General features: G+C 36.3%; 4 protein-coding genes across 4 annotated transcripts; 2 read left to right on the top strand and 2 right to left on the bottom strand.

Moving 5' to 3' along the window:
* Window positions 379-2,989, top strand: LOC109721651. Its single transcript, XM_020249366.1, has 2 exons — window positions 379-556; window positions 1,893-2,989. The coding sequence occupies exon 2, from the start codon at window positions 2,004-2,006 to the stop codon at window positions 2,802-2,804; it is 801 nt and encodes a 266-aa protein (XP_020104955.1). The 5' UTR covers window positions 379-556; window positions 1,893-2,003; the 3' UTR covers window positions 2,805-2,989.
* LOC109710666 (DNA annealing helicase and endonuclease ZRANB3) lies at window positions 4,056-17,196 on the top strand. Its single transcript, XM_020233397.1, has 25 exons — window positions 4,056-4,551; window positions 4,799-5,155; window positions 5,404-5,536; window positions 5,862-6,037; window positions 6,771-6,844; window positions 7,512-7,547; window positions 7,673-7,763; window positions 8,392-8,451; window positions 8,887-9,112; window positions 9,639-9,835; window positions 11,081-11,182; window positions 11,426-11,536; window positions 12,159-12,224; window positions 12,335-12,433; window positions 12,610-12,679; window positions 12,756-12,874; window positions 13,028-13,192; window positions 13,280-13,372; window positions 14,111-14,425; window positions 14,961-15,145; window positions 15,221-15,323; window positions 15,437-15,582; window positions 16,006-16,085; window positions 16,173-16,312; window positions 16,683-17,196. The coding sequence occupies exons 1-25, from the start codon at window positions 4,228-4,230 to the stop codon at window positions 16,821-16,823; spliced, it is 3,609 nt and encodes a 1,202-aa protein (XP_020088986.1). The 5' UTR covers window positions 4,056-4,227; the 3' UTR covers window positions 16,824-17,196.
* Window positions 17,649-21,267, bottom strand: LOC109715984 (heparanase-like protein 1). The gene is made up of 9 exons (XM_020241249.1): window positions 21,058-21,267; window positions 20,569-20,605; window positions 20,231-20,414; window positions 19,892-20,043; window positions 19,540-19,773; window positions 19,177-19,366; window positions 18,854-18,979; window positions 18,655-18,754; window positions 17,649-18,344 (listed from the first exon to the last, which is right to left on the bottom strand). Exons 1-9 carry the CDS (start codon window positions 21,265-21,267, stop codon window positions 17,985-17,987), a joined length of 1,593 nt encoding a protein of 530 aa, XP_020096838.1. The 3' UTR covers window positions 17,649-17,984.
* Window positions 23,038-26,087, bottom strand: LOC109710659 (membrane-anchored ubiquitin-fold protein 1-like). Its single transcript, XM_020233385.1, has 4 exons — window positions 25,730-26,087; window positions 25,304-25,458; window positions 23,499-23,669; window positions 23,038-23,413 (listed from the first exon to the last, which is right to left on the bottom strand). Exons 2-4 carry the CDS (start codon window positions 25,434-25,436, stop codon window positions 23,358-23,360), a joined length of 360 nt encoding a protein of 119 aa, XP_020088974.1. The 5' UTR covers window positions 25,437-25,458; window positions 25,730-26,087; the 3' UTR covers window positions 23,038-23,357.

Below are 26,988 nucleotides of genomic sequence, written 5' to 3'. Positions count from 1 at the left end.
AATAAAATATATTTTACTTTATCCAATCTGTTTAGATTAGACATATCCAAACAAAATCAAACCCCACTATTCTAATTTGATATGATATTTTTAATATATCCGTTACCAAAGTAAATAAGTTTACGCAATTAGATTTGGATGGTTCAATTTTGATTTTGTACATTATATATTTGGATGAAATCCGCATTCCGTTTACGGTCCTTAACACCTGTGATTTCTCGACCGTCCGATCCCAATCAGACGGCACTGCTCGTTTTCGTTTTTAACGGCGTATGATGCGGTGAGTTGACAGGGCATTTTGGTAATTATTCTATATTGCGAACCCAATATCGTAATTTTACACTTTCGTGGGCCATGTTAAAAGGGGTTCTCTCAAGTCGATTCAAGAGGTCTCCTCTCCCCCGTGGATTTGAGAGCGAGCGATAGCGACAAGAGGAGAGAGAGAGAGACAGAGAGGGAGAGAGGAGAGAGAAATGGAGGTGGGTTTCGATCTCGAAGACTCTTCTCCGCGATCCTTCTCCTGCTACACAGATCTCTTCGTTCCCGATGGTTGATGGTGAGATTTGCTCTCCTTCATCAGATCTACATGTGGAATTAGAATTTTCTTTTTTCTGATATTTAATATCGATTTTGGGAGTGTTTGTAGCGATTAGGTTAAGTTGACGCGGAGGAGAGATCTCGTAGTGTTAATTAGTGAATTAACCTTTCAATCTGCGTGATTTTGATTGTTTTAAGGGTTTTTAATTGGTTCCCAGGGTTTAGATCAATTTAGTATCCGTTTACTCAACTGGTTTTTGATTATAGAGTCTATATTTGCTATTGATCTCTTAGTGTTTATTGAGTGGATGTAGCGTATGATAACTCAATTTTTTAAGACTTAATATGCTGCAATTTTTGTAGAATTCTTTCATGTATTTTATTTTTTGGTGGAAAAGATGTCTGTTTTGCCATGTCTTGCTATGTCTAATACATTATACTGGTCATCTGGAGGGATACTTGATTTTAGCATCAATGTATGTGAAGAATGCTGAAGCTAAAATAACTGGTAATAAACTAATAAAAAGGTCTATTAGTTTCACTTATTGTTAGTGGTAATAAACTACTAAAGTAATGATAGCAATCGAATCGGATCCATTCTGTAAGGTTCTATCATGTGGATTACCTAATTAAGCGTTATAGATGTTGCTTTCGTTCGGTTGAGAATGCTCGCAAAGTAGTTGCCCACACATCTTTGGAGTCCGTTACTCAAATGTGTACCAGGGAAAGAATGTGACATGTGTCGACGTGAGTATAAGGATGTCGAGGTTTGAATCGGGAGAGTTTGTCGTGTTTAGAATGAGGATACATGATAGGGTAGCTAGTATTAGTGAGTTGAGCTCGAGTACTTTGGACTATGTTAGTAAAGACCCGTCATTCGAATTTCCAAGTAGACTGTTTTGGTCATTACACAAGCGTTATTGAGTGGTGGGAAAGACAAATGTGCTTTTCTGAGGGCTTATCGTGCGTTATTGAGCGCTGGTTTGGTCATCAGACGAGTGTTTGCCAATTTGTTTGGGTTCCGGTCATTAATATCGGTTTCATGTTGTGTTATAATGATTGTTTATGGTAATTCTGTCCATCTCTGTTTTCTTCTTATTTACAAATCAAGAATTTAATAACATGAAGTCGTAATAACTCACCTGCTTCACCATATGTAGTCCTTGTACTTGCAGTTTCATGTCATCTGCTGATATCAACACTCTGGTTATCTGCCTTTTTCTAGTTTCAATATCAAATGTAGAGTAGCTGATCCCGATATCCTCCTTGCATACTGAAAAACTATATATTGCATATTCTATGCATGTTAAACATGCTGTGCCAGTGACATGTATATTACACTTCTGCTGATTCAGGTTTGGCGTCAAGGGAATCTCTCTTCCAGCTTACACCTATTTGTCTTTCATCAATCCAAGTGCAAAAAGGAAATGCTTCTATCCTAAACTGCCACTCCTTCCACAATCAGAATGTGGAACTTTGCATCAAATGCCATTGCGGGAAGCTTAGGGAAAAAGCTGATTTCAAAAAAGTGCTGCACTGCTAACCCCGACTGCTCCGACGATGACTGTTCTTCGTGTGCCAGCCGAGAAGAAGGCCTCGAATGCCCAATATGCTGGGAATCCTTTAACATTGTCGAGAACGTGCCGTATGTCTTATGGTGTGGCCACACCATGTGCAAGAATTGCATCTTAGGGCTTCAATGGGCTGTAATCAAGTTCCCGACAGTACCCCTCCAGCTTCCTTTCTTCATTTCCTGCCCATGGTGCAACATCTTGTCGTTCCGCTTTGTTTACAAAGGCAATCTAACCTTCCCTCGCAAGAACTACTTCCTTCTCTGGATGGTCGAGGGGATGAATGGCGAGCGGGCAAAATCCCAGCCATCGATTCGCGGCGACCACCATCCCGCGTGGCCTTCTAATGCCCGTACGACCCTTGGAAGCACTGGGTACTTCAATCAAGCCCAAAGAGCTTCACATGCAGGAACCTCCGACTCCAACGGACGCCGTGTGGACCTCGTCGGAAATCTCTTCAACGGAGAGAGGATTCAAGCTTCCTTTCGCAAGTCGCTGGCGTTCTTAGTTCACTTGACCGCGAAGTTCCCGCTTGTAATCATCTTCCTCCTCATAGTCTTATATGCAATTCCCGCGAGTGCTGCAGTTCTAGTCTTGTACATCCTAGTGACCGTCCTGTTCGCTTTGCCGTCCTTTCTAATATTATATTTCGCATATCCTAGCCTTGATTGGCTTGTTAGAGAGATTTTCACATAGAGTTTTCCTTTCCAAGGAAAGGCAAATTTGGTAATATTAGGCGCATTTTATGTGTGCATGGATGATGTAAGTGAGATATGCATTATTATTCATGCTAGTTTGTAATGTGGAGCTTTGTGTTTTGGTTCTTTACTGGTTGACTTTATCTTCATTATTGGTTTAATTGGAGTTTAGTGTTTTATTAATGGAACAATTTTGATGATTTGTTTATTTCTTCGCAATTTCCCTTTTTATTAGATGATGTGTATGGACCATGTAATTCCATCTCAAAAAAGAAATTTTGATGAACATTTTTTCTTGAAATTTCTTATTTCACACTTTTTTCAGGAACCAAATAACTCCTTATGGAATAAAAATGAAAGCGAAACAGGAGTGGCTAATGTTCTTGAAGTGAAAAATACATAAACTAGTATTAATTTCACAAGAAAAATAATATGCTACTGTTTTCAAAATGAAGAACTTTGATTGATTCGTACATACATTTCAAAAATAACATATAAATTTGGTAACATATCAAACTAGTTCACAGAGTATTTCTCTTTAAAAGAAGAAATTATTTATTTATTTATTTTCTCATAAAAACATATGAAACTAATCTAAACTTTGAACCATTAAGTAGTAATTACCTAAAAAAATTTAGTTCTACTCTCTAATTTTTTAATTTATTTGATTTGATTCATTTTATGGCTTTAATTTTTTTTCTACACCTACTAGTGCATCTATACAATCTTACATCACGTTTTTATCTGAGTTACGTTTAATCTGATTATTATGTCATCATTATTAAATTGCTTATAATATTTTATAAAGCAATGATATTTGTAAATCTAAAAAACTGAATATAAATCTTATACTCTAATCATTCAGGATATAATATTATTATACCAGTATTATTAATCTTTTTTAATATTAAAAACATGTGTAAATGGGTGTAAAATTTACCGTCTATTTTTCATGTACACATAGCATTTCTTTTTTAAAAAATCATATTAACAACGAAAAAAAAACGTGACGTAGGCATGTAGCAATATTTGGATACGTTAGGTGTGTGGGCAATAGTTTTTAAAAAAATTAAATCAAATAATGTGAAAGCGTACATAGAAAATTGAAAATTTTTTAAAGCTTCAAATGGTCATTTTCAGAAAACGTTAAAAGTTTAAATTTAGTCCATACATTTCTCGTAGTAGTGTTTGTAACTCGCGATGCTATGCACTTCGCCTCGCCCGCCTTTTCTCTCCAATCCCTCCCATTCTCTATCTCTCTCTCTCTCTCTCTCTCCCTCTCTCTCTCTCTCTCCTCCTAAAACTCTAATAACCATCCCACTTCCTCATCCCCAACCTAACCCTAACCCTAACCCTAACCCTCCACGCTTTTGCGATCGTCGTACCTTCCCCCATCCTTCGCCTCCTCGGCGTCGTAATCAATGATGGAGGTCACCGAGGAGCAGCGGCGGAGGGCGGAGGCGAACCGCCTCGCGGCCCTGGAGAAGCGGAAGCGCACGGCGGAGCTCGGCGAGGCCGAGGCGTGGAGGCTCTCCAAATGCCGGAGCATCTCTGCATCCGCATCGTCGCAATCCGCCCCGCCGCCGCCGCCGCCACCGCCGCCACCGACGCCGAGTCCTCGGTTCCGCGCCGTCCTCGAGATCTGCTCTTCGGACGAGTTCTCCGTATCTCCGGAACCGTTGGAGGGCGCGCCATTTCCCGGAGAAAGCGAGTGCCTTCGGATCATCGAGAATTGCCTCTTATCGGTTCGTTCTTGTGGCCTCCCCTTCTTATCCAGCAATTCATCTATGTGCTCCTCTTTAAATTTATTTACTTCTTATATGCGTTCTTGGAAGAAACGTTTTTGATTATGGGTCTGAGTGTTATGTGTTTCGGCAGAAAAAACTTCGTTTTTAAGCAAGAAATTATCATACCATACTGATCCTTTCCTTTAGAAGATTCTATGTAAATTTGGTTACTTATGGAATGTAGTTCGTTTTGATACATTATTAGGTTGTACCGTTTTCCCTGATGCAAAGTCAGACTGGTCGGCTGTCTTCCATCTTTAAGCTTTCGGATTACGACTCGGTCTTGAAATGCCTAAAGAAGGTCCCCTGCATTCAATCGCAAGACATACCGTACACTACACGCGTGGTCGTTCACAAGTTCTCGCAAGTTGTTGGTGATCACTGGGCCCCTTTGATGGAGGGCCATTATTCTGAGGAACAAGTTGACGAGCTCCTAGGGAAGCTACCTAAGTCGTTGAGAGATGCCCTTCTCCCGTTTCAACTCGAAGGCATAAAGTTTGGCCTGCGGAGGGGCGGGCGCTGCCTTATTGCAGACGAGATGGGACTTGGAAAGACTCTTCAGGTGAATTCTGTAAAAACACGAATTTGGAAATGGAACCTCTACTTCATTTGGGTTATCGATAGCATATATCTGGAGAAGACAGGTGGATAATTCGTTTGTTGTTGATTGCTATATGAAATCATCAATGTATAATTTGAGTTACTATCAAGATGCAAGTTCTGATAATCTTGAAATCCTCTAGTTTCGGTTAATACTATATAGTTACATTTGAAATCAGATTTCCAGAATTTTCTAATGTTTTGTTGCAGGCAATTGCTATAGCATGTTGCTTCCAGGATGAAGGTCCTATATTAGTCGTCTGTCCAGCTGTTTTGCGATATTCATGGGCAGAGGAGTTGGAGCATTGGCTTCCTACCTTTCTACCGAAGGATATCCATTTAGGTACTTTCCGAACGATATTCTTTATTATTGTTGCTTCAGAAAACTTCTCTTGATTCGTATAACTTATTAAATTTCTTGTACAATTAGTCTAATTTATGTGTTAGCATTGTTACTATATGTTTACTTAGTGTCCATCGCATGCCTCGTTCCAACTTAATTGGACAATGCATCTTCACTATTTAGTTAATGAAATTGTCCTTTTTGTGTCGCAAGATGGGTGTTCAAATATTTTATCTTTGGGTTATCTCATCATTGTGCAGGAAAGTTTATGAGATTTTTCTTTTTAAAATCTACTTATTCATCTTTTTTTTTTTTGCGTTTCCAGTATTTGGCCGCCAAAATAGTCTTGACTATCTGGAAGCTTGTCCGAAGGTGGTAGTTGTTTCGTACAGGATGTTGAATCGCCTTAGGAAAAGTATGATTGGAAGGAAATGGGCACTTATGATAATTGATGAGTCACATAACATACGTTGCACGAAGAAGAAATCTGAAAAAGATGAGGTACTCTGTGGACTATTGGGCATTAAATAATAGACTAACTTGTTATTTCTGTCTATGCTGTATCGTTTTTACTGTTGAATATTCTTCTTATCTGTTCAATTTCTAGGGAACTGAGTGAGAAATAGAAATATTTGAATACGAAGAAAGTAAGAATTTATTAGAAGAATTTTGAAACTACTTATTTAGGCCTAGTCGTTTTTTTTGTTTCCTTTTTTAAACAAAATTTCCATACAACGAAGTGTGGTGGCTTATCACGGAATTAGCAGTCTGTTCATCTAGGGGGTTGGCCTGGCAACTTATTAAGTAGTAACTCATTTTCCTTTTTAAGGTGCAGTTTTGCATCAGCAAAATGCATCACATGCTGACAAACACGAGAAGAGAGTAAGTTCATCGGCCTGACAAATCTAATCACATAGAATTTGCAATTTAAAAAAAATTGGCAATAATACCAAGAAAGGCCTTAGTAAGTAAATCCTAATATCTTTTGATAAGCTCTCCCCATGACATTTTTAGAACAAGAAATACTAGGTTAAATGTGGCAAGAACATCTGGCATTTGTTGGTTATTGCATATGCATCATATGTCTGCAGCAACTTTCAGGTTTGTATTGAAATTTTGTTATGTATTGTGCTTATCCTTTTGTTTGCATTTTGTTGCCGTGATCCCCAACAGTGCCATGTAGGTTGCATTCTTTGTATTGTTGCTTACACATGTTTCTTTTGCTTTTTGTCAGACAAGAGTCATACTCGAACTGGCTGCAAATGTCAAGCACATCATTATGCTCTCTGGAACACCTTCCTTGTCTAGGTTGTTTAAAATGGACTTCTGTCTTCTCACACATATTCTTGTTATTTGTTATAAATTGCTTGAATACGTTGAGTACGCTTTTCTAAGAAGGATGTGTTTAGTTTTGTATTTTCTTCTCCAACACCCTTAAATTGTGTTGTTTGAAATATCTGCAATGAATCTGCATAAAGTCAATCTTAAAAAACTGAAAAAACAGCATTATTCTCTGTTAATTTTCTATGAATTCTCCATGCAACTTTTGTGTGTCAATTATTCTTGTCGGGTCTAATTTTATCAGTGTAAATGATCTAATGTTTTATATCTATAGAATAGGTAAAGTTTTTATTTGCTTTATCCCCTGAGTGCTTTAATTTTTTCTTCTTTTTAGTGAATATTGTAGAAAAAATGGTTCACGGAAATTAAATTCCGCAGAACTTTTAAATTGTTTTAATGAATATTGCAGAAAAAATGGTTCAGAGATGTTAGATTCCAGAGAACTTCCAAACTAGATTCTTTGCCTGCCATCTTGTCTAATCGTATGTTGTAACTATTGTTCATGCTGTTTTTAATGTGAGGAGTAGTTGCTTATTGTACTAGATCTCATCTCTGCAATCTTTATTTACTGCCAGATATATCATAACTTCTACAAGCACATCTAAGTTCTTTGTTTTCTCCTAGGTGATGATAGGCCCTATGACATTTTTCATCAAATAAATGTGTTATGGTGAGCTAACCCTCATCTTATTTGTTTTGTTGTGTTTCATTTTCTTAATTTTTGTCCTACGTGCTTTATTATTGTTGAGCATTTAATGTGGCTTTTCCATTTCAATACAAAACTTCTGTTTTCAGGCCTCGGTTGCTCGGAAATGATAAGTATGAGTTTGCAAAGAATTATTGCTTGATGAAACTTTCTCATGGCTGTAATGGGAAACTTTATCAGGTATATTGATAATTGACCTACAATTATCATCTACTACTTTTGGCAATTTTTCTGATCTTAGTGCTGAAATATTTGTGGTGTTTAAGTAAGAGCAAGGCAATCCAAGTTGGTGTGTGAAAATAGGCAAAGAGAGGCCGGAAATGAGGGTCCATAAGTGATGAGGAAAGAATTAGCTTCCATTTGTTTATGGGAGTACTTAGCTCAAAATGTGATTGACTGGCGAAGGGATTAGTATGATTCATGTTGTCTAGTTCTTCTGGGGACCTACGCTACCTGGCATTGGATGAAGGCTAAAGTGAGTTGAGTTGAGAGACAATGCTGAAAATTTAGGCATCATGGTTTTATATTCTATTGGTTAATATTTGACAGACATTAGATATATACAAAAATTATTCATTCCCTGTGTGGTATTAACCTGTCAAGTATCATGGTACATGAAAGCTTACAATAGTTTGTGAGACACTTTCAGCACTGTTCTGTTTGTCCTTCATTGGTGTAGCATTGTTTGGTCAGCATGTGCTTTATACGGAAGCAGCTTATGGTTACCCATTCTTACAAGTCTTAAACTCTGGAAGTTCTAATTTTGAAGCTTGTTGTGAATCTGATCTAATGAATTAATCCTATGCAGGATTTTTCAAAAGGCACTCGGTTGGCAGAATTAAATGTGCTGCTTAGGCAAACCCTTATGGTCTGTTCTTATCCCTTTGGTTATGCAGCTTTGTATGCATCTTTTTAATCTGTATTTAATCTGAATGATCTGGATAATTGTCAGAGGAACTGATATACGACTATTAATGATCAGGATCTTTTATTGACCTTATAATTATACCAATGACAAATAATTTACAATTAGATAACTTGTAGTGGATTTAGTACTGCACAGCTTGCTTACATTATTTCTGTTTTCCAGTTTGCCATTTCTTTTCAAGGACTTACTAGAAGTTTTCTTAGTTATATGTTCTATGTGAAAGTGATAGGTCAATTTCCATCTTTATTGGAAGGTAGAAATATAATAATTGTTTTTTTCTCATACAAAAGTTTTTCTATGATATTACTACATTGCGTTTGCTTAATGAAGCTGTTAGCTTCACTTACCATTGTGCTGGTCATTTTCATCTTGTAGATAAGACGCTTAAAGGGGCAAGTGCTGTCTCAACTACCTCCTAAGCGTCGGCAAATTATACGATTGAAATTGAAGGCGGCAGATATACACATAGCAACTGCTTCATGTAGGGTTACTAGGGGGACAGTTACGGATACCAATAAAAAGAATGATAATTCAGTGAATTGTTTCCCTCACGAACATAGTGATGGCGGAAGCGAGAGAGGAGAGCAAGATGACAATTTTGGTGATATTTCTTCTTCTTACTTTCTATTATATGACTTCTTCTCATTTTCCTTTTTCTGTACTTGCATGATATCCTTTGCTGTAAACACCAAATTTGTTTTGCATATTATCACCAGCAACCCGTTGTAGTTCAGTTGCATTATTCAGATTGTGTTAGTCATGTATGAACTAGCAGCCTTTTTGGTATAGGTTAGAGGATATCTTTCTCTTGTCATTCTCGCATGCAAAGAGAGCATAGAAGAAACTGAGTTTTATTGACAGATTTAAGGATGAGTTGATATTAATTATTGAAAGAAAACAATACAATCCTCCCTCTGTTTCTTTTTCTTCTTTTTTTTTTTTTCCTTTTAAGGATTTTTTTGTTTGGGGGGATGGGGTGATTTGCATGATAGTTGTATCTCCATGCTTGCAAGATCTTCTATTATTTGATGCAATGATGAACTCTAGTATGATTTAAATGCTGAAAAGATTCATGGACAAGGATATTGACTACTGCTTTTTCATTTTTTTAAAAAAATTCCTTTCAGATGATGGCTGCAAGAAAACTCCAAGGAAACTCTCTCCTCAAGAAGTTGGTATTGCAAAATTATCTGGTTTTGGTGAGTGGTTTTCCAACCATTGTCCAATTAGAGAAACAGATGACGACACTAGCTCAGACGTGGGATCTGGCTTTCAGAAAACAATAATATTTGCTCATCATTTAAAGGTTCTAGATGGAATACAGGTGAGTGTTACAATGATAGTCTGACTATCTGTCAACTACCTAATTAAGATTGTAATGCTACCCACTGTTGCTACCATTATTAAGCCATTCCATTAGTGTCTGATTCTCTTGTCCCAATATTTTGTATTTTACACACACCAAATCCGTGTTGAGATTCATTTAATTGGCTACTCAATCGGCTTCAAAATTGCACACCAATTTTGCGTGCATCAAGATTCCTGCTTGTCTGGTGTGCACTTGATGAAATGTGGAGCTGAGAGGTGAAAAAGCGAAAGCACCAGTGAGCTGGTGCTTTCAGAAGCACTGTCTGTGTGCATCCCCATGCACATGCTCAGGTGTGTGCTTGCAAGCGCTTCGCATTTTTGCTTGTGCAAATGCTGATGTACACATGCATGTCTTTATTTGTTACTGTACATGTGCATGTGTTTGTGTATTTGTCTATATGTCTGTATGCCTTTATTGTTTGTGCTTCCAATCAGTGAAGTGCTTTGCTTCGTAACTGAGAAATCTGTCACTTAATTTCAATTAGCTTGTTCAATTTGCATTGCCTATTGTGCCCTCATGATGCATGCAGTAATTAGTTCGAAAGTCTGCATTTAGTCTTCTTAACATTATAGATATTTAAGTCTAAATAAAATATTGTAGCTGGACTCTCTCTCTCTCTCTCTCTCAACCTGAATCTGTGTGTGTGCACGTATATGTACACATGTGTGTCCACATTTGTTCGAATATATATATATATATATATATATATATATATATATATATATATATATATATATATATATATATATATATGTATTTGCATATATTTATACAAGTGGTTGAGCATGCATCTTTGGAAGTACCAGAGGAAAATAAAGCTTGAAGGTTCCTCTTGTAAAATCTCTCTCTCGCAAATTTACATAAAAAGGAAAGATTAAACATATGAGATAGAAGAAAGAGTATGAATTTGACCCAGTAATCCTTTCTATCTCCAAAGAAACTTTAACAAAGTGTGTTGGCTATCTGTGTTTGTTTCTCTTTTTTTTTTGGCTCGTTCATTTCTTTCCAGCTTGGAGCTAGTCATGCAAGAAATCTGTACTGTGCTGATAAAATATTTAGCTTATTTTCTGGTTAAAATATACGATCAAGTAGTTGGTCAAAATTTCAGTTTCCACCTTTTTATATGTTTGTTAATTTAGAGCTTAAACTCTTTTTATCTTCTCTGCTGGTTTGAATTTAGTCTTCATATGAATCCTGTAGGCATTTGTCTCTGAGAATGGTGTCAAATTTGTCCGCATTGATGGCAGCACTCTTCCTAAGGAGAGGAAAGAAGCAGTCGATGCTTTTCATTTTTCAGCTGAGGTTGCTCCTTCGTTCACCTCTTTAATTGGTGTTACAAGGTCAAGATAGACCTTTGCTTTTGTTTGGGATTGGCATTATTACATTCATCACTTTCTGTAGAAATAACTTCGTTCTTTTATCTGTCTTTTTGCTATCGTGCTTCCCTACTGTTTTGCCGACTGTCTGTGGGTTTCCTTGTTTGTTGATAATCCTAGTCAGGTGCTTGACTGTTAAATTATAATAGGCTCCCTATTGATCCATCAGGTCAAGATTGCAATAATTGGAATAACTGCTGGGGGTTGTGGTCTAGACTTGTCATCTGCTCGAAATGTTGTATTCTTGGAGCTGCCCAAAACAGCTTCAGAGATGGTGCAGGTTAATTTTATTTCTTCTACATTGTTATGATCTACTTATTTCTACATTTCTTGTTTCAGTATATACATTTTTGTGTTGATGCTAGAAATGGTCTGGCAGGTAGGTATGGTAATTCTTTGAACGATGAGATAAACAGATCTTACAATTTGTGTTCTGAATTTATTGCTAAGAATTTGGCCTAGTCTTTGATCAGTATTGTTGAATCTCTAGTTAGCAAATTGATTAATTTGTTAAGTTTTGTTGAGCCTACAACTGTCAGATTTTTCTGACATTTATTCATGTTGCTCTTATTTCTGCTTTGAATCATTTGCTTTCTTGGTTAGGCTATTAGTAAGAATGTTAAATGAATACATTGCATGAATTGTTTCCTTGCAATAATATGTAACGAGAAGTGAATGGTGGTGATATGTGGTTTGGTTGAATGGATAAATTAAGTGGCACATTTGAGGCAAGATAGAAGTAACAACAAGAAAAAGGTTTGAAAAGGTCATTCAGGAGGAATTAAAGTGGTCTGTTCATGTTATTTAAGAAATAAGTTGCAGGGGATTATCATCTGAAGTAATTGTTATGGGCTACAATAGACAACTTTAAAGCTTTGTATGCATGCCTTTATTTGTTGTAGGCTGAGGATAGAGCTCATAGGCGTGGACAAACCAATGCAGTCAACATATATATCTTTTGTGCAAAGGTATACTATTGAAGACTGTTTTTCTGATGAGAGGATTTTTTTTTTTTTTCGGGGGTTTTGGGGTGGGGGGGAACTTGCAACTGTAAAGAAGGCTAAATATAATCTTACAGGGTACGTATGATGAATCACATTGGTTGAAATTAAACGAGAGTCTCTTTCGTGTCTCATCTGTGATGAATGGAAAACAGGACGCTATAAGAGAGATAGAGGTAAAAATTATTTATTACTTTTGCGACCCTGTTTTCTTTTTCCCTTATGAAGTTCTGAAATTCTAACCGTGCTGAACCTGTGGCGTCCTCCTCAACATCATATTTGTTCCATATGACCCAAAAGCAATAATTATTGTTGAACTCTTGAGGTCTATGCTTCACAATTCACTTGACAGGTTGACAGAGTTCTCCAACTAGAAAATAGTGGCAATCCTGATCCAGAAAGCACATGTATGGTCCCCACAGGTAAATAATTCAACTTATGGGTTTATACTAGTGTTCTGCCCAAAATAGAGCTGACTTTAATTCATGAACTTGATAGTCAAGCAGGAATCACTTGGATCGCAAGGTGAAATTTCAGAAGAACTAGTAAATACTGCTGCAGAGTGCGTCGGAGATGATGCAGATTTCATCATTCATACTGTTCCTCTCAAGTTTGAGGTTAAAATGCTTTTTTCTTTGTATTGTCTTTGTTCGACATTGCTTAATTTTTTTTCTTGCTATGCTATGTTCATTACAAAGAATGTTGATAATCTTAATTTGCTTACTAAAGTGAATTTGATTTTGGTTTTAATGCTTATGATGTTGGGATAGGATGACAAATTTCATGCCATGGATATTCAAGAGGATGCTTCGTCACATGAAAATCAGGATTGCGATGATTTTGAAACTTCACAATCTGAACAATCTGGTATTTCAAGTTGCAAAGCTAAAAGGGGAGACAGGAAGTTAGATTTGTCAGGAAATGGACACTCCGAGGTGCTTTTGTTTCCTTGCTTATTTTCTTTTCAGATGAGAGAATGCATGCTATATCCCACAAAAGCATATTATATTAGAATATTACAGGTTAGTAGGAAGGATTCTGTAGATAATGGAGCTCATGGAGGTGGCAAGGCTATTGTAAATAGTTCTATTCAAGTGGAATTCCTCCGTTTTGAGGTGAAAACATGTCTTTGTCTTAGAGCTGATGCTTTTCTGATTTTAATACTCAATGTTTGTTGGGTAGAACAGCTAGCTTTTTCTTTTTCTCAAACCTGCTTTGAATAAAATACTTTGGTGCTAGTTGATTCTGTGACTACTTAAGTATAAACACGCAAGGATTTATGCATTATTGGTAGTAAATTTGCCAGCTACTACCACCATGCATGCTATTGCTTGGTAGAGATAAGCGGGTTAATATATGTTATGGAGATGATCAGCTACTTAAAATACTTCAGTATCAAATTCTGTATGCAAATTATCTACTCATAAGATAATTATTTTTTCTCATAAAATTTCTTGAGACCTTTGAATGATTTTTATTATGTTGCAAGTTTCTATGTTAGTAATTTCTTAGGTATTTGGGAATCCAATACTTTTACTTGAAACTCTTTTATGCATTTTCCTTTTATATATCATTGTCTTAACAATTCTGGTTTAATCAAATTATTATTTATATGTGAACTGCTTATGCTCATCTATGCTGCATAAATTCTGTCAGAGCTAACAGGATATTCAACAGACATTTTTGTTTGGTTTTATATGTGTTTGATAACACTGTTTATGGCCTTTTTTTGTTTCGATAACACTGTTTGTAGCCTTTTTTGTTTCAAGCCTCTTTCCTATTGTATATCTCCTCTAGTACACACCTGGTTTATCTATTATCTTCTTATCTTCTGATTATATACCCTTTCCCAGGTGAGCCAACACACTCGACGCATTCACTTGTATCTTTGCATTCCGGGAGAGGATTCGAGACCTAGGCCACTTTTTAAAAATTTCCGGCCTGAAGAACTAGAAGAAGTTATATGCTCTTCCGGTGATAGGGAAAAGGAAACAACCTCTCTGTTCCTGAAGGAAAACCCTGCATTTTCTTCTGCCTTGAAGGCTTTCACTAAAGAGTGGAATTCATTAAGACCCATTGATCAGAACAAACTCCATGGGAAGCCGTTGCAACTTCCTCTGGGCCTTGAATTACTCTACTTGAAAGATAGTATTAACCATAACTGTGGAGTATGTTCCTTTGGACCTTTTAAACTGAGTTTATATCTTGCCTTATGTTGGTACATGATTAATCTTATTGTGAGAGTGTCAGCATTTTGTATCACTCGTCATATCTTAGAGGGTGGCAATTTTGTTTGGATGAACCAGAGACCTAGTTATGTGTGATTAATTACAAACGAAAAATATTCAGATAACCTACCTATTCCGCATTGATTAATATGGTTGTGTAAGGGGTCAGGATTGCATATCACTGATGGTAGAAATGCATGCTTCTTCCTAGGCTACTAGGTTGGCATCAGCAATGTCTAAATTGGAGAATATACTACTTTAACGTAGACTCATATTTACACTCACTGAATAACTGAATTTTCAAATAGGACCTGGTTTATTTTTCAAAAAACAAGACTTGGAATTTGCATTAATATTTGTATGTTCAATGATTTGTGTCAATGATAGAGATCAAATATTTATTTTCTTACCCGTTTAAGCGTTAGCTTGCAACTACTATTTAAAGCTAAATGTCATTACTTTAATTGTCTTTCAGGGATTGTTGAAAGGTGGGAGCAAGAGACGTGTTACGCCGTTAAGTGATATTAGCCATCCTCTACCAGAAAATGCTGAGTGGAAGAAGGTTACCTTACAAAGTGGTACTTCGAAGGAGAAGGAATTCTCTCAGGCTTGGACAGTTAACAATGAGCCTCTTTGCAAACTCTGCCAAGGACCTTGCAAGTACGTTCAGCCTTTTTTATCTTTCAAACATTTTTTTCATAGTTACTTTTAATAATGAAATTTTCTCGTGCCCAGTGGAAAGCTTGCAAAGTCACCTGAATATTTTGAGGATCTGTTCTGTAATCTGAGCTGCTTTCAAGAATATCGAATAAGAACAAGTCAAAGAGCCCTTCGTCAGGTTGACTTTGTTGACATTGCTGTTATTACGACGTAGATGTTACATATGTTTGATTTGGAGATTTTATGAGAATTAGTCATGGCAAAGTTGTTTCGATCAATGTTGATTTTCAGGCACTTTTTCAAATAGAATGTGGCATATGCACTCAGTGCAAGCTGGATTGTTGCAAACTTGTCAAATGCATAAGGCCTTTATCCATTCAAAAGCGGAAAGAGTACATTGCTAAAGTTGCTCCAAAACTGGCAAGCAGAAAGAGGCTGTGAGTTACTCTGTATTTAATTTGGCTTTACTTCATAAACTTGCAAGTGGAAGATCTTTTTTTTTTATTATTTGCCTAAGAATCAGTGACAATCGATGCTTTCAATTCTGATTAGTAAAAAGATTTCGGGTTGGCACTTGGCAGTCAAATATGCATAAGCTGACAAAAATGTAATGCATCTTGCTTGGATGAATTTGCTCTTGGGCTTTGTGAATGAACAACTAGCACTTCTATAGCATTTGAAGCATTTTGTTAGATATCAATTTTTTGAAAATCTTGGATTATTTTCTGAGAAATCGAGCAAAGTTGTTCTGGGCTTTCAAGATTTTGTTATCTCATGAGAACATAAGCCACTTTTTTATTTTGCAGCTCCCTAATCATGAGGTTATTAGCTAAAGATTGTTATTGCATGAATTGTTACAGGCTTGATAAAATAGTCCATGAACCAACTGAAGGAAATGCTTGGCATGCAGACCACATGATACCAGTCTACAAAGGTGGAGGTACGGTATTTGTCGATAAAAGAGGCCCAACTCTTTTCTTATTTTAGTCTTTAAATCAAGCTATTAATCTATGCAATGTGATGGCAGGGGAATGCAAGCTCGAAAACATGAGGACCCTTTGTGTGGCTTGTCACTACGAGGTTACCAAGGCTCAGCGTGATGAAAGACGCTTGATAAGGGTGAGGGCGAAAGAACTACTTAAGAGCACCATGAAGGAGCTCAAAGATGTAAGCAGTATCAAACCAATTAATAGTTTGCTCCTGAAGTTAGTAACTTAGTATTTACGAGTGTGGTAATTTCTTTTTTATAGTAAGTTCTCTTTTATAGGTTAAGGTATATGACCACTCTATGGACACTTTTTCTTTTTACCTGCGTAGAAACCACATCCATCTTTCCTTCTTGTTGATATATGGATATGGACATAATAAGCATACCTCTCAAGCATTTTTCACACATAAAGTATAATTCTTTTTCCATCTTTATAGCTTTTGGCGGTTGTGTCAAGATACCCTAATGCAACATCACTTCTATCCTTGTACGTAAAAGATTTCAATTTGTTTAGCACTAACTCTGACTTTTCACTTATGTTTCTTTCAGGGAAGCAAAGAGAGAGACTCAGGGAAAGAGGAACTCGCTGATGATCCTTTGCTGGTTATGGTTCCTGGAAGCGCTTACTCCAGAGAAGAAACTGAGGTTTCCGACAAATGTGATACAAGAGTTCTTCCAATGGATGAATAGTAAATTTCGTCATGCATTGCAAGGGTGGTACTCTTTGTTGATAATTATGGGGCATCGGCCGCTCTACAGTTTTTGTCATGCGCCCTGTCTATGTTGTATCAAAATTTTTGGGGCTAACTACATTATGTCCTTGTATGGATACCAGTCAATGCAACAAATACTAATCAAAGTGGTTGGTGTTTTGTTTAGAGGCTGGAACATGTCCCTTGCAGATACAACATTTGATGCAACCACCATAATGTGAAAATGGAGCTTTTTCTTATTAAGAATGTGAAAAAATGGCTTTGTGCTAGAAATTGTTTGTTTATATATGCTTTTAGTTGATGTGACATATTGCACTGCTTTGTTTAATGATATCGCGGCATTTACGCTCTGCAACGCTAGTACTGGATTCAGGAAGCTGAGTTTTGGCAAAAATGCACTCAGAATTTCCGATCCTATCTATTACTAGGTATTTTGAAAGGCCACTCTAATTTCATTTAATTGGCATCTCAGATTTTTATTACTCTTCAAAAGTTACCACGCTTTTAGCTGTTAATTTAACACAGATTATATTCGAAGAAGCTAATTCTATCTAATTCGCGAAGTTAAACAAAAATGAACCGAGTTAAAATAGAATTAAACTGAATCAAAAGAAATGAATCAGTTCAGTTTTCAAGTAAAACATCACAAATCTCCTGTCCACTTGCTTAAAATACAGAAACTTTCTGAATCTCTGTTATGTTCCATTTGTCAGTGTTCATCTAGGTCCTGTAAATTTCTTACAAGGGTAATTTATTATCCTTAATTATTATTTGCACCATACAAATTTCATCAGATAAATCATTAACAAATCACAATTGTGATATTAGATATGAATGATAGAGAGAGATGCTGAAGTTCATCTTATATATTGGATGTCCCTTTGCTGCCATAACCCTTATTTGCTGCACAAAAGTTTACCAAACAGTTCAACCATGACTCACCACACCATAAAACACTTGCTCACACTAGCTCTCTACTACTACTCTAAGAAAAAAAAAAAAAAGAAAAAAGAAAAACAAAGCTATACTCTCCGACTTCGGAGAACCAAACATGGAGAAAAAGAACTTATTCTAGTTCGCCAATTCGAACAACTCTTCACTCTCTTCTTTGCAGAGACTACTGACAAGCTCTCACCACTCAAGAACATGCAGGGGCCTTGAAGTCCTTGAACCGCGCGAAGACGATCGACAGCGGAGCGACGTGTACGGGGGCTGAACCGTCAGCAACCGAAGGGCTCAGGTTGGGGATCTCGCCGTTGCTGCCGACCGTCAAAGGCGTGCCGTTTAGTAGCATAACTTTGCTCTTGAGGTCACCACCTTGAGGGGTCAGATGGTACTCCTCTCTTTGTCCTCCTTGTCCTCCATTTGATGATGCTGATGTTGATGATGATTCAATAGATTGTGTGACTACAGGTGGATACAAGTTCATGTCTCCGACAACCGACACGTCGAAGGAAGTCGAGTTCGACAGATTGATCAACAGTACAGTTACTCCCGACTGCGCAAAATTACGAGGAGATTGAATAAGGTTTAGTTAGCATAACGCGAAGTTTCGCAGATAATTGAAGGAATGAATAGGCCTCTCTTGCCACTTGTTTTTGTTGTGTTTAAAGTTTTAGCCCACTATTTAGCTTCTAGAATAAAAGTGTATCTACACTACGAAACCGCAATGCACAGTTATTCAAAATTGCAAACTTTGTATAGTGGAGGGAAAGATTTAGGTTATTTTAAACAGAGGAAAAAAAAAAAGTCAATCCATATTCCTTTTTGCGAAAAAGGCAAATGAATTGAGTTTATATTATTCTCACCTTTCCTTTGGAGCAGTGAGTGTAGGATCGAAGATACGGCGAGCCGTTGTGAGAAGTCCCGAGAACTCGCGAACCCATTAATCGGTGCCACAGCAAAGCACTGAATTATACAGAAACAAGGAGGAATTGGTAGTCATGTATAGATCAACATTTTTGGTTTAAAATTGTGAGCTCTATAATTAATACGAAAAATACTAACCTGAAGTAATCTGGGAAAGGAGCAAATGTAGTTGTGTTGAGGAGTGCATAGTTTCCTCCTATCAAAGCTTGTCTACAGAACACCTTGTGGCCAAAAGTAGAGACCATTCCAAGCTGATCCAAATACCTGCAAAATCACTCTCACTTTCATCACAGATATATTCGGATAAATGTATACAATTTGATCCATCTGTTAAAAGAGAAAGTACTAAACAAAATAGAAAAGCACTTCTGTTATAGTATCTGATGTGGGATTATTGGAGTATCACAGTTATAAACAAGAAAGAAAATAAGAAGAAGCTTAAGGAGATCAGTTTGGGTCACCAGAAGCTGTCGACGAACGCGTCCGACACATCCTTGCCTCCGCTGTTAAAAGCGCCCCCGGACTCGCTGACCCAAGGAGAGCTCCACGGGCCGTAATCGCGAATGGTGACCTCAAGATCCTTGTATGTCTCAGCTACCTCAGACAAGAAGTAGGGATCTTGCATCTTGTATATTAGGTCCTTGTCAACACCTGAACACATGAACCCATTTTGCACATGTTTCCATAAAGATTTTGAAAGTTTAAATTAGGCTAAATCGCGGATAATCCTTCTGAATATACTGCCGATTTGCACTTCGTAGTTTTCGATAATCAAAAGTTACGAATAATTGCGAAAGTGAAAATGTTTTGAGAACATTAGTGACCTGCGCCGAGGTTGTAGATATGATGCGAAACCACATCAACAACATTAGGCCCTGATGTTTGGAGCATGTCAGCAAACCATTTAGCATCAAAGAAGCCACCAGGGGCCATAAGCTTCGGAGGATTCGCCTCTTTCGCATACAATCTGTTCATAAGCTCCTTCAATCTGATCAGGTCCTCCCCGTACTGCACTCCGTTAACCCTCGCGGAAACTCCACCTGCACTGAGCTCATTTCCTAGCAAGAAATGTCGCGACATAAGTGTTGAATTGTGACATGTAGCTGCATTTTATCAGAAAAAGAATGCACAACTTACATAGATTAAGTTTCTATTTGTTTGTTATTATTTACGTACCGAGTTCCCAAGAATCGATTTTGTAACCCTTTGAGAGGGAATATTTCATCAAGTTGTAAGCATTAGTAGGGTTCATGTTGCCTACATAGAGCCCATCCTTTGAAGCCCTTCTCCTCCCAATCAGTGCATTCAATCCAAATGTTATTACAGCTCTGCAAACATTACATTAAACCATATAATTAACTTAAGTCGAGCTACTTAAACTAGTGATTGAACCACTGGTCGAACCAGTAAAGGCCTCAAATGGTAACATTTCGATCCGATGTTGTGTTCGAAAGGGCGCAAAATAAACATTGAATCATGTTATGGTTTAGCGAATTAGAGGTAGAAGTTACTCACCCAGTTTCATTGAAGAATTGATTGAGCTCGTCCCACCGGTCCATGGTGAGGCAACCTGATGTGAACCCGAACAGCGACTTCGGGTCCAACCGGAAACTTTGACACCTCGGATAATATTTTCCAGTTTTGTAGATTATTTGATCCTGGAGTGACCCTCCAAGCCGAAGCCTCAAGGGGTTAAAAGCTACATACAACAGCCAAAAAAAAAAAAAAAAAAATTATAATCACCTCAAAATTAGATCATTATCTTATAGAAAAGCGATAACTCAATGCGTAATATTTTTGTTCTAATGTAGTAAACATGAACATAAATCAATCTTTTTTCAGAGTTGCAATACCTTTGATAGCATTGACAAGAGCTGGATTTGAGAGATCCTACAAGAAACAAAGGAAAAAAAAACAAACAAGTTTACTATGATAACAATGAATAAGAGATGTAGAGAATCAATGACCACATTAATAGTGAAACAGCTTTTTTTTGTTTATTTTCTCTCCAAAATTACTAATTTACATTGAACATGCAGAAAGAAACGTGCATACTCTGCGTTTAGATATTCCTTATAATTATTTTTAATTTGTACGTGGCATATCAGCATGTCAACACATCAGTAATCCATACCATATATGTATATATATATATATAATAATCAGTATCCTCTACTAAACTATTTTTCACGTGAAACACATGCTGCATCATCATCATGCATGCGTCGTGCATGCGCGAGAGAGTACGCGACAAGGCAACAACAATAGCAATCGAAAACACGAAGATTAGAACGTAACTAACTATGAAACTAAAAAGAAAAAGAAAAAGAAAGCATATATACCATGTCAATGATGGAAGCATTAGTCCATGGACAAACCCCGTAGTTGCACTTCTCCTTCGGCCACCAATCCAGCGTCGCGCACACCAAGTTGTCATCCGTACGTCCGATGGTGGTGACCGATCTGACGGTCACGGTGACATCATCTCCCAAGCTTAGAGAGATGGTGCAGAGCACAGAGAAGAGGAGCAAAAATGCTCCTTTTAACCCCATAATTATAATAATTATATAATAATATATGGTAATAGTAGTAGTAGTAGTAGTAGTAATAATAATAGTAATAACTGAGTGTATGGAAGAGTATATAGGTTGAGAATATATATATATATATATATATAGAGAGAGAGAGAGAGAGAGAGAGAGAGAGAGAGAGGAGAGGGGATAAAGGAGAAGAGAAATGTATATTTATAGGTGAGCATGCACTTTTATTTATTTTGTTTGTTTATTATTTGTTTTGGGGTTTTTTAAAATTTAAAAGTTAGTTATAGTGAGTAAGATATTGTTTCCTGTATTTTAGAGAGAGACGTAGGGGGGGGTGTTGGGAGTGGGGTTAGAGAGATAAGAGGGGATTCGGTTAAATAGGATTATTGATTATACTTAATTACTGATTAAAAAGCAATTGAGTATATGGTTGTTTTGAGGAATAGGTGTTTAATTATTGAAAAAGTAAAAAAAAAAAGATGTGGATAAACTTGATGATTTCAAATTTATCTATTGCAATTATTGGGTTTTTTTTTTTTCAAAATAAAAAAAAAAGAGTATAAATATGTAATGACCGAACAACTGATAATAACAACTTATTGAGCTCAAACTACTGGCTCAAAATACTCATGTATATTATTATAGTATTATTATAATAATGGTTCATGGTATCTTATATGTCCAATTATAATTCTATTATCATGCAGTGAGGGACTATTGCTTCCACTTTCGGTACTTCCAGCTGGTCGCTCTGATACCAAATATAATGATCCGACTCACTAACAATAATAACTCGTTGGATTCAAACCTCATGGTTTTTTATATTTCTAATCACAATCAATCCCATTCTCGGTCAACTCATTGGATCCAAACCTCATGGTCCCTTATATTTCTAATCACAATCCTATTCTCATTCTTGTTCGATGAAAATCTCATGGTCCCTTATATTAATTTCTAACCCCAATCCCATTCTCATTCGTGTTGGGTCCAAATCTCGCTCATTCTCATTCGACTCATTGGGTCCAGACCATCACGGTCCTTTAAATTTCTAACCACAATCCCATTCTCATTCGATTGAGACTACTACCGTCCTCATGGTCCCCGTATATTTTAATCCCAATCCCATTCTCATTCGTGTTGCGTCCAAATATCGCTCATTCTCATTCGACTCATTGGGTCGAGACATCATGGTCCCTTAAATTTCTAATCACAACCCCATTCTCATGCTCAATGACACACGTAGCTCAAGATGACCGGAAGATTAGCTCTGATACCAAATATAACGATCCGATTCACTAGCAATAATAACTCGTTGGGCCGAACTATCAGTTCAAAATATGTAAGTCCAATTATTATTATTAGAGTCCACGGTCTCTGATATGTCCAAGCATAACCTCATTTTCATCCGATGTGAGATCATTAGAGTATCACAAAAAATTATTTACAATTTATTTCTCGATTTATCCAAGGACTAGATGATTGATTTATCGGGATTCAAGCTCCACTTAGAACAACACCAAATTGTTGGGATTCAATCTGGATCTTCTGGATACCCAGTCCCTTCAACTTCTTTCAGATTTCACACGGGATAAAGAACGCACCAGCAAACTACACCATAAAAGATGCCACCAAAGTCATAAAAGTTTGAGAACTTAAAAAGTTTCAGAGAAGTTCATTTCCATTCTCCAAACATAGTTTTTCTTATTGATGTCACGCAGAGCAGTAAATTTTTGTAAAATTGTTCACGAAAGATACTTCGCGGCGATAAATTTCATGACATAATAAAGAGAAGTGTCAACTGTTTTGATTTGATTTACACTGAATGTACAAAACAATAGCAATCTTTATACAAACGCCAGGTCTACATATTCACAATTTTTTTTTTTTTTTTTGCAAATTTTGATTCTCCCCGAAACACAAAACATAGGAGACTCAAAATGAAATTTTGTCAATCCAATGAAAGATCAAAAATAAAAGAAAAAACAAACAAAAAAAGAGTAAAATCCCTTTTATCTTTTACAAGGTCAAGCACTTTTAGAGAAAAGGCGAAAAGAATGACTAATCCCAGCTGCACATATTACTGCTTTCGCACGTGAAAACCGCTACAATATCGCACATACACAACTGCAATCTTTGTGCTTCTTTCGTGTTATTTTATCTGTTCGTCGAGAGAATAAAATGTTCCAGTTAAGAGAATGGTGAAGTTATATATAGTTCAATCGCATAAAAAGATACGTACTAACCTGAGTTTTTTTCTGGAGGCGGAGGAGGGCGAATGACAACAAGCATAGTTGTCACCCCAGAAAAATCAAATGTTGAGCTTTTGTACTCCACCAGAGTTTTACTGTTCTCTAATATCTTTCCAGAAATAATTAACTTAACATCGTTTACGGACCTCGGACCGAGTCCCTTCTCTGCAGTTAAAAGCCATATCTTCAAGTTTAGTGCATGTTGGTAGGAGTAAAAAAAAAAACAACATAGAAAAGTAAAACATATTGCGAGGGACAATAAAACCACACAAATATATATATGATAACTGATATAAAAGTTAGCAACAGTTGTTAGGTTATTGACATACCAACAACCAATAAAAAAGAATTTGTCAATGCTTCTCGCACTTGCATAGTGGTCCCGTTGGCCTCGTCATTTTAGAAAGAGCAATGGATGATGATGACATTTTTTTTTTTTTAATTTGTGTTTGATTATTTAATTCTTTGAAGAGGTTTGGCATCTACATCTGCGAAATATCTAACTTACGTATTAGGCTAATCCACCACTCTGGGCAGAGGAAAACTTAAAACTTCGGAAACTAGCCTTAACTTTGTCGGTTTGAACATCAACAAATATGATCATTTCACTTAACAACTCCCGGCGAAATATCTAACTTCCTTATTTAATGGTTATCGCTCAATTATCTTCTACGAAGAAGAGATGATTGATCTTCAATACCTGTTAAATCGGTGTACAAAAGCTTACCAACACCAACATTCATGTCACAAACACCTTATTATACTCCATTGGTCTTTATCATTAGTGTTACCAAAAGCAAAACATGTCTACATATCCTTTCATAGAGAGTTGATGCGGCCGAAAATAAATAATACATGAAGTTAAAGTCAGAGCCATATTATTTTCTCTAATGTAACAAATAGGTTGCTTGAAAGAAACAAACTGATCTAACTAGTGTTCTGCAAAGTTTATTTAGCAGTATCCTACTCATTTGTGTACCCCTAATAAGGAATTGGCTACCTTTTGTGTTACTAATGTTGTTCCTATTGTTCCTCTTCTTTGATAATGGTTGCATGCCGTCAACAAAGTCGAAACAATAGTGAGATAATACTGTGAAACAACCGTTGTACTCTAAAAGCTTAAGCTGTTAGAGAACGGTATTTAAACATTTTTATATTTAACACTCTCCCTCACGTCTGGGCTCGAGACTTTTTAGTCGGCCCATGACGTGGGCTTGATAAATGGGAGGAAATTAATTATACTAGAGGTCTGGCATGACTTGAACTCAGAACCTCCTGCTCTGATACCATGTGAAACAACCGTTGTACTCTAAAAGCTTAAGCTGTTAGAAAACGATGTTTAAACATTTTTATATTTAACAAATACAATGCTTCCAAGGTTTAGGAATACTTCACTTTTAACATTTTAACTTCTCGTATAGAAATTTGAATGACAAACAAACATGAACAAAACGAGTGATTCATAGTCACAAAATGAGTGCACAAGCAACTCATAATCTCGCATAAATGATGAAATGCCCTGTGGAACAACAAAAAGATCCAACATTTTTGTTGTCCAAAAATTCGACAATCGCAGGTACTCCAAACAGAAAGATATTCCATTTAAACATATGCATAAAAATATTAAACACTGATTTAATTTGAGAAAGAGCTCAAAAAAGTGCCTATTCAAAGGTAATCCGATTGTTATTCAACATCAAACAGTATTTTAGAACTTTTTGATTTGAACCTCAAAATGCAGGAATATAATTCAAACATAATTATTTTGGTAACAAAATGAAGATATAATTCAAACTAACCTTTAGGCCAGTGAGCTATAATACTTTCCTTGAGTGTCGCGACGGTGGCGGCGGTCGGGTACGTAAAGGGGCCAATATCCGATCCATCTTGTAGCCGAAACATGATCTCAAATTGCTCTTGTGCTACTGGCATCTTTCCGAAGATCCCAGAGTTTCTGCAACCAAATTTTCAGAAGTTTCATATAGCAATTCTCGATTTGAAACAATTTTTTTTAAAAAAAAGATAATTTTGCACAACAAAATAAAAAATTTACTGGAAAACAATATGATAGGATTCTTAGAGAACATAAAACAAACAGGTGATAGACACTAAATAAAAACCTTCAATTGAATGAACAAAAAAAAAGAAAAAAAAAACTAATTTGAACCAAAAAGGGGAATTTTTTTTTTTTGAAAATGAAATAAAAAAGATGATTGATTACTTACCAAATGAGAAAAATCCACCCAAATCTCGATCTGGATAGTCCCCAAAATCATCAAAAAACCCTTCACCACCTCAAAAACCACCAAATTAGCCCTCAAAATCTCATTTTTTTCTCCTCCAAATCACCTAAAACGAAGTGAGATCGCCTCAAAATCGGACCAAGTCCAATTAATCCACCAAATTCACCAACTGGTTTCGCAATAATCTCAACGAAAAGCTCAAAATTAATACCAACTACGTAAACGAAGAGATCAAAGCCGAAGAGAATTTGTGGTCAAAGGGATCGGCCAATCTCAAAGTTGCTCATTGCTCTTAAATTAAGTTAAAAAATTTTAAAAAGAAGTGTTCAAAGGTTCCCTCCTCCTCTTTTTTTTTTTTTTTGTGCATTGGAAAGGTAAAATATATGGAAACCCCCTCAGCTATAAACAATTCGGAAATGCACCCCCTCAAATTTAAAAGTAAATTGTTTGAAAATTTTGCTAAAATCTGTGATTCTACTATACGTTAATCATCAATTATTTCAATATTGTTTGCAAAAAAAGTGACTAAATTTATTAAATTTGATAAAATTACTGACGAATTTGATGAAATTCCTGACCTTTTTTGACAAAAATTCTTAATTATCAAAAACTGAAAGTTAAAATAGTCTGAACCAAAAATTGGGGGATCATTTCAAGAATAGCATATAGTTGAGGTGGCCCCCATACATTTTTACCTATTAAAAGTTAGGGATAATATATTATAAACTTTTTTCACAATGGGTCCCTGTGAGCCAATGGGAAGTTTCCCTTTCCCTCACGAAAGATTTTCGTCTTTTTTAAGAAAGGGTTAATTGTATATAGGTCCCTATAAATATAATAAATTACAGAAGTATTTCTATAAGTTCAATTTTTTTGCAATGAAATAAAGATCATTTCATTTATAAAATAGACAGTGCTTTAACGGTAACAAATCATAGGGACATATTTGAAAATATTAGGACTTTTATAAGGACAATAAATAAAAGTTGAACTTTATAAAAATATATTTATAGAAAGCTGTATGAAATTTATTCTTTTAATAAAATATTTATCCACATTTTCGTAGTTTGCTCCTATAGTCCTATCTTATAATTAAAAGGTGTAATGCTTTGTACTTGTAATTTAATTTTATATTTTAAACCATTCAAGTTTAATACTTTGTGGTTTGAAATCATCTCAAAAAAAAAGAGAAAAAAACTAGTTATTCTAAAATCTCAGTGCTACTGTAATAACTAGTTAGT

Source organism: Ananas comosus, linkage group 1 (assembly GCF_001540865.1).
Source record: "Ananas comosus cultivar F153 linkage group 1, ASM154086v1, whole genome shotgun sequence".
In the NCBI taxonomy this organism is placed as follows: Eukaryota; Viridiplantae; Streptophyta; class Magnoliopsida; order Poales; family Bromeliaceae; genus Ananas; species Ananas comosus.
This window is presented reverse-complemented; position numbering and strand designations above follow the sequence as displayed.

Coding starts and splice junctions, on each gene's coding strand:
- LOC109721651 (XM_020249366.1), top strand. CDS start 2,004: ATGTGGAACTTTGCATCAAATGCCATTGCGGGAAGCTTAGGGAAAAAG.
- LOC109710666 (XM_020233397.1), top strand. CDS start 4,228: ATGATGGAGGTCACCGAGGAGCAGCGGCGGAGGGCGGAGGCGAACCGC. Junction 7,548..7,672: donor CATCAAATAAATGTGTTATG/GTGAGCTAACCC, acceptor TTCTGTTTTCAG/GCCTCGGTTGCTCGGAAATG. Junction 12,225..12,334: donor TATATATCTTTTGTGCAAAG/GTATACTATTGA, acceptor ATAATCTTACAG/GGTACGTATGATGAATCACA.
- LOC109715984 (XM_020241249.1), bottom strand. CDS start 21,267: ATGGGGTTAAAAGGAGCATTTTTGCTCCTCTTCTCTGTGCTCTGCACC. Junction 19,774..19,891: donor AATCGATTCTTGGGAACTCG/GTACGTAAATAA, acceptor ATTTCTTGCTAG/GAAATGAGCTCAGTGCAGGT. Junction 18,980..19,176: donor GCGTTCGTCGACAGCTTCTG/GTGACCCAAACT, acceptor GTGATTTTGCAG/GTATTTGGATCAGCTTGGAA.
- LOC109710659 (XM_020233385.1), bottom strand. CDS start 25,436: ATGCCAGTAGCACAAGAGCAATTTGAGATCATGTTTCGGCTACAAGAT. Junction 23,670..25,303: donor TATAGCTCACTGGCCTAAAG/GTTAGTTTGAAT, acceptor TTTTAACTGCAG/AGAAGGGACTCGGTCCGAGG. Junction 23,414..23,498: donor GCCTCCAGAAAAAAACTCAG/GTTAGTACGTAT, acceptor CTCGACGAACAG/ATAAAATAACACGAAAGAAG.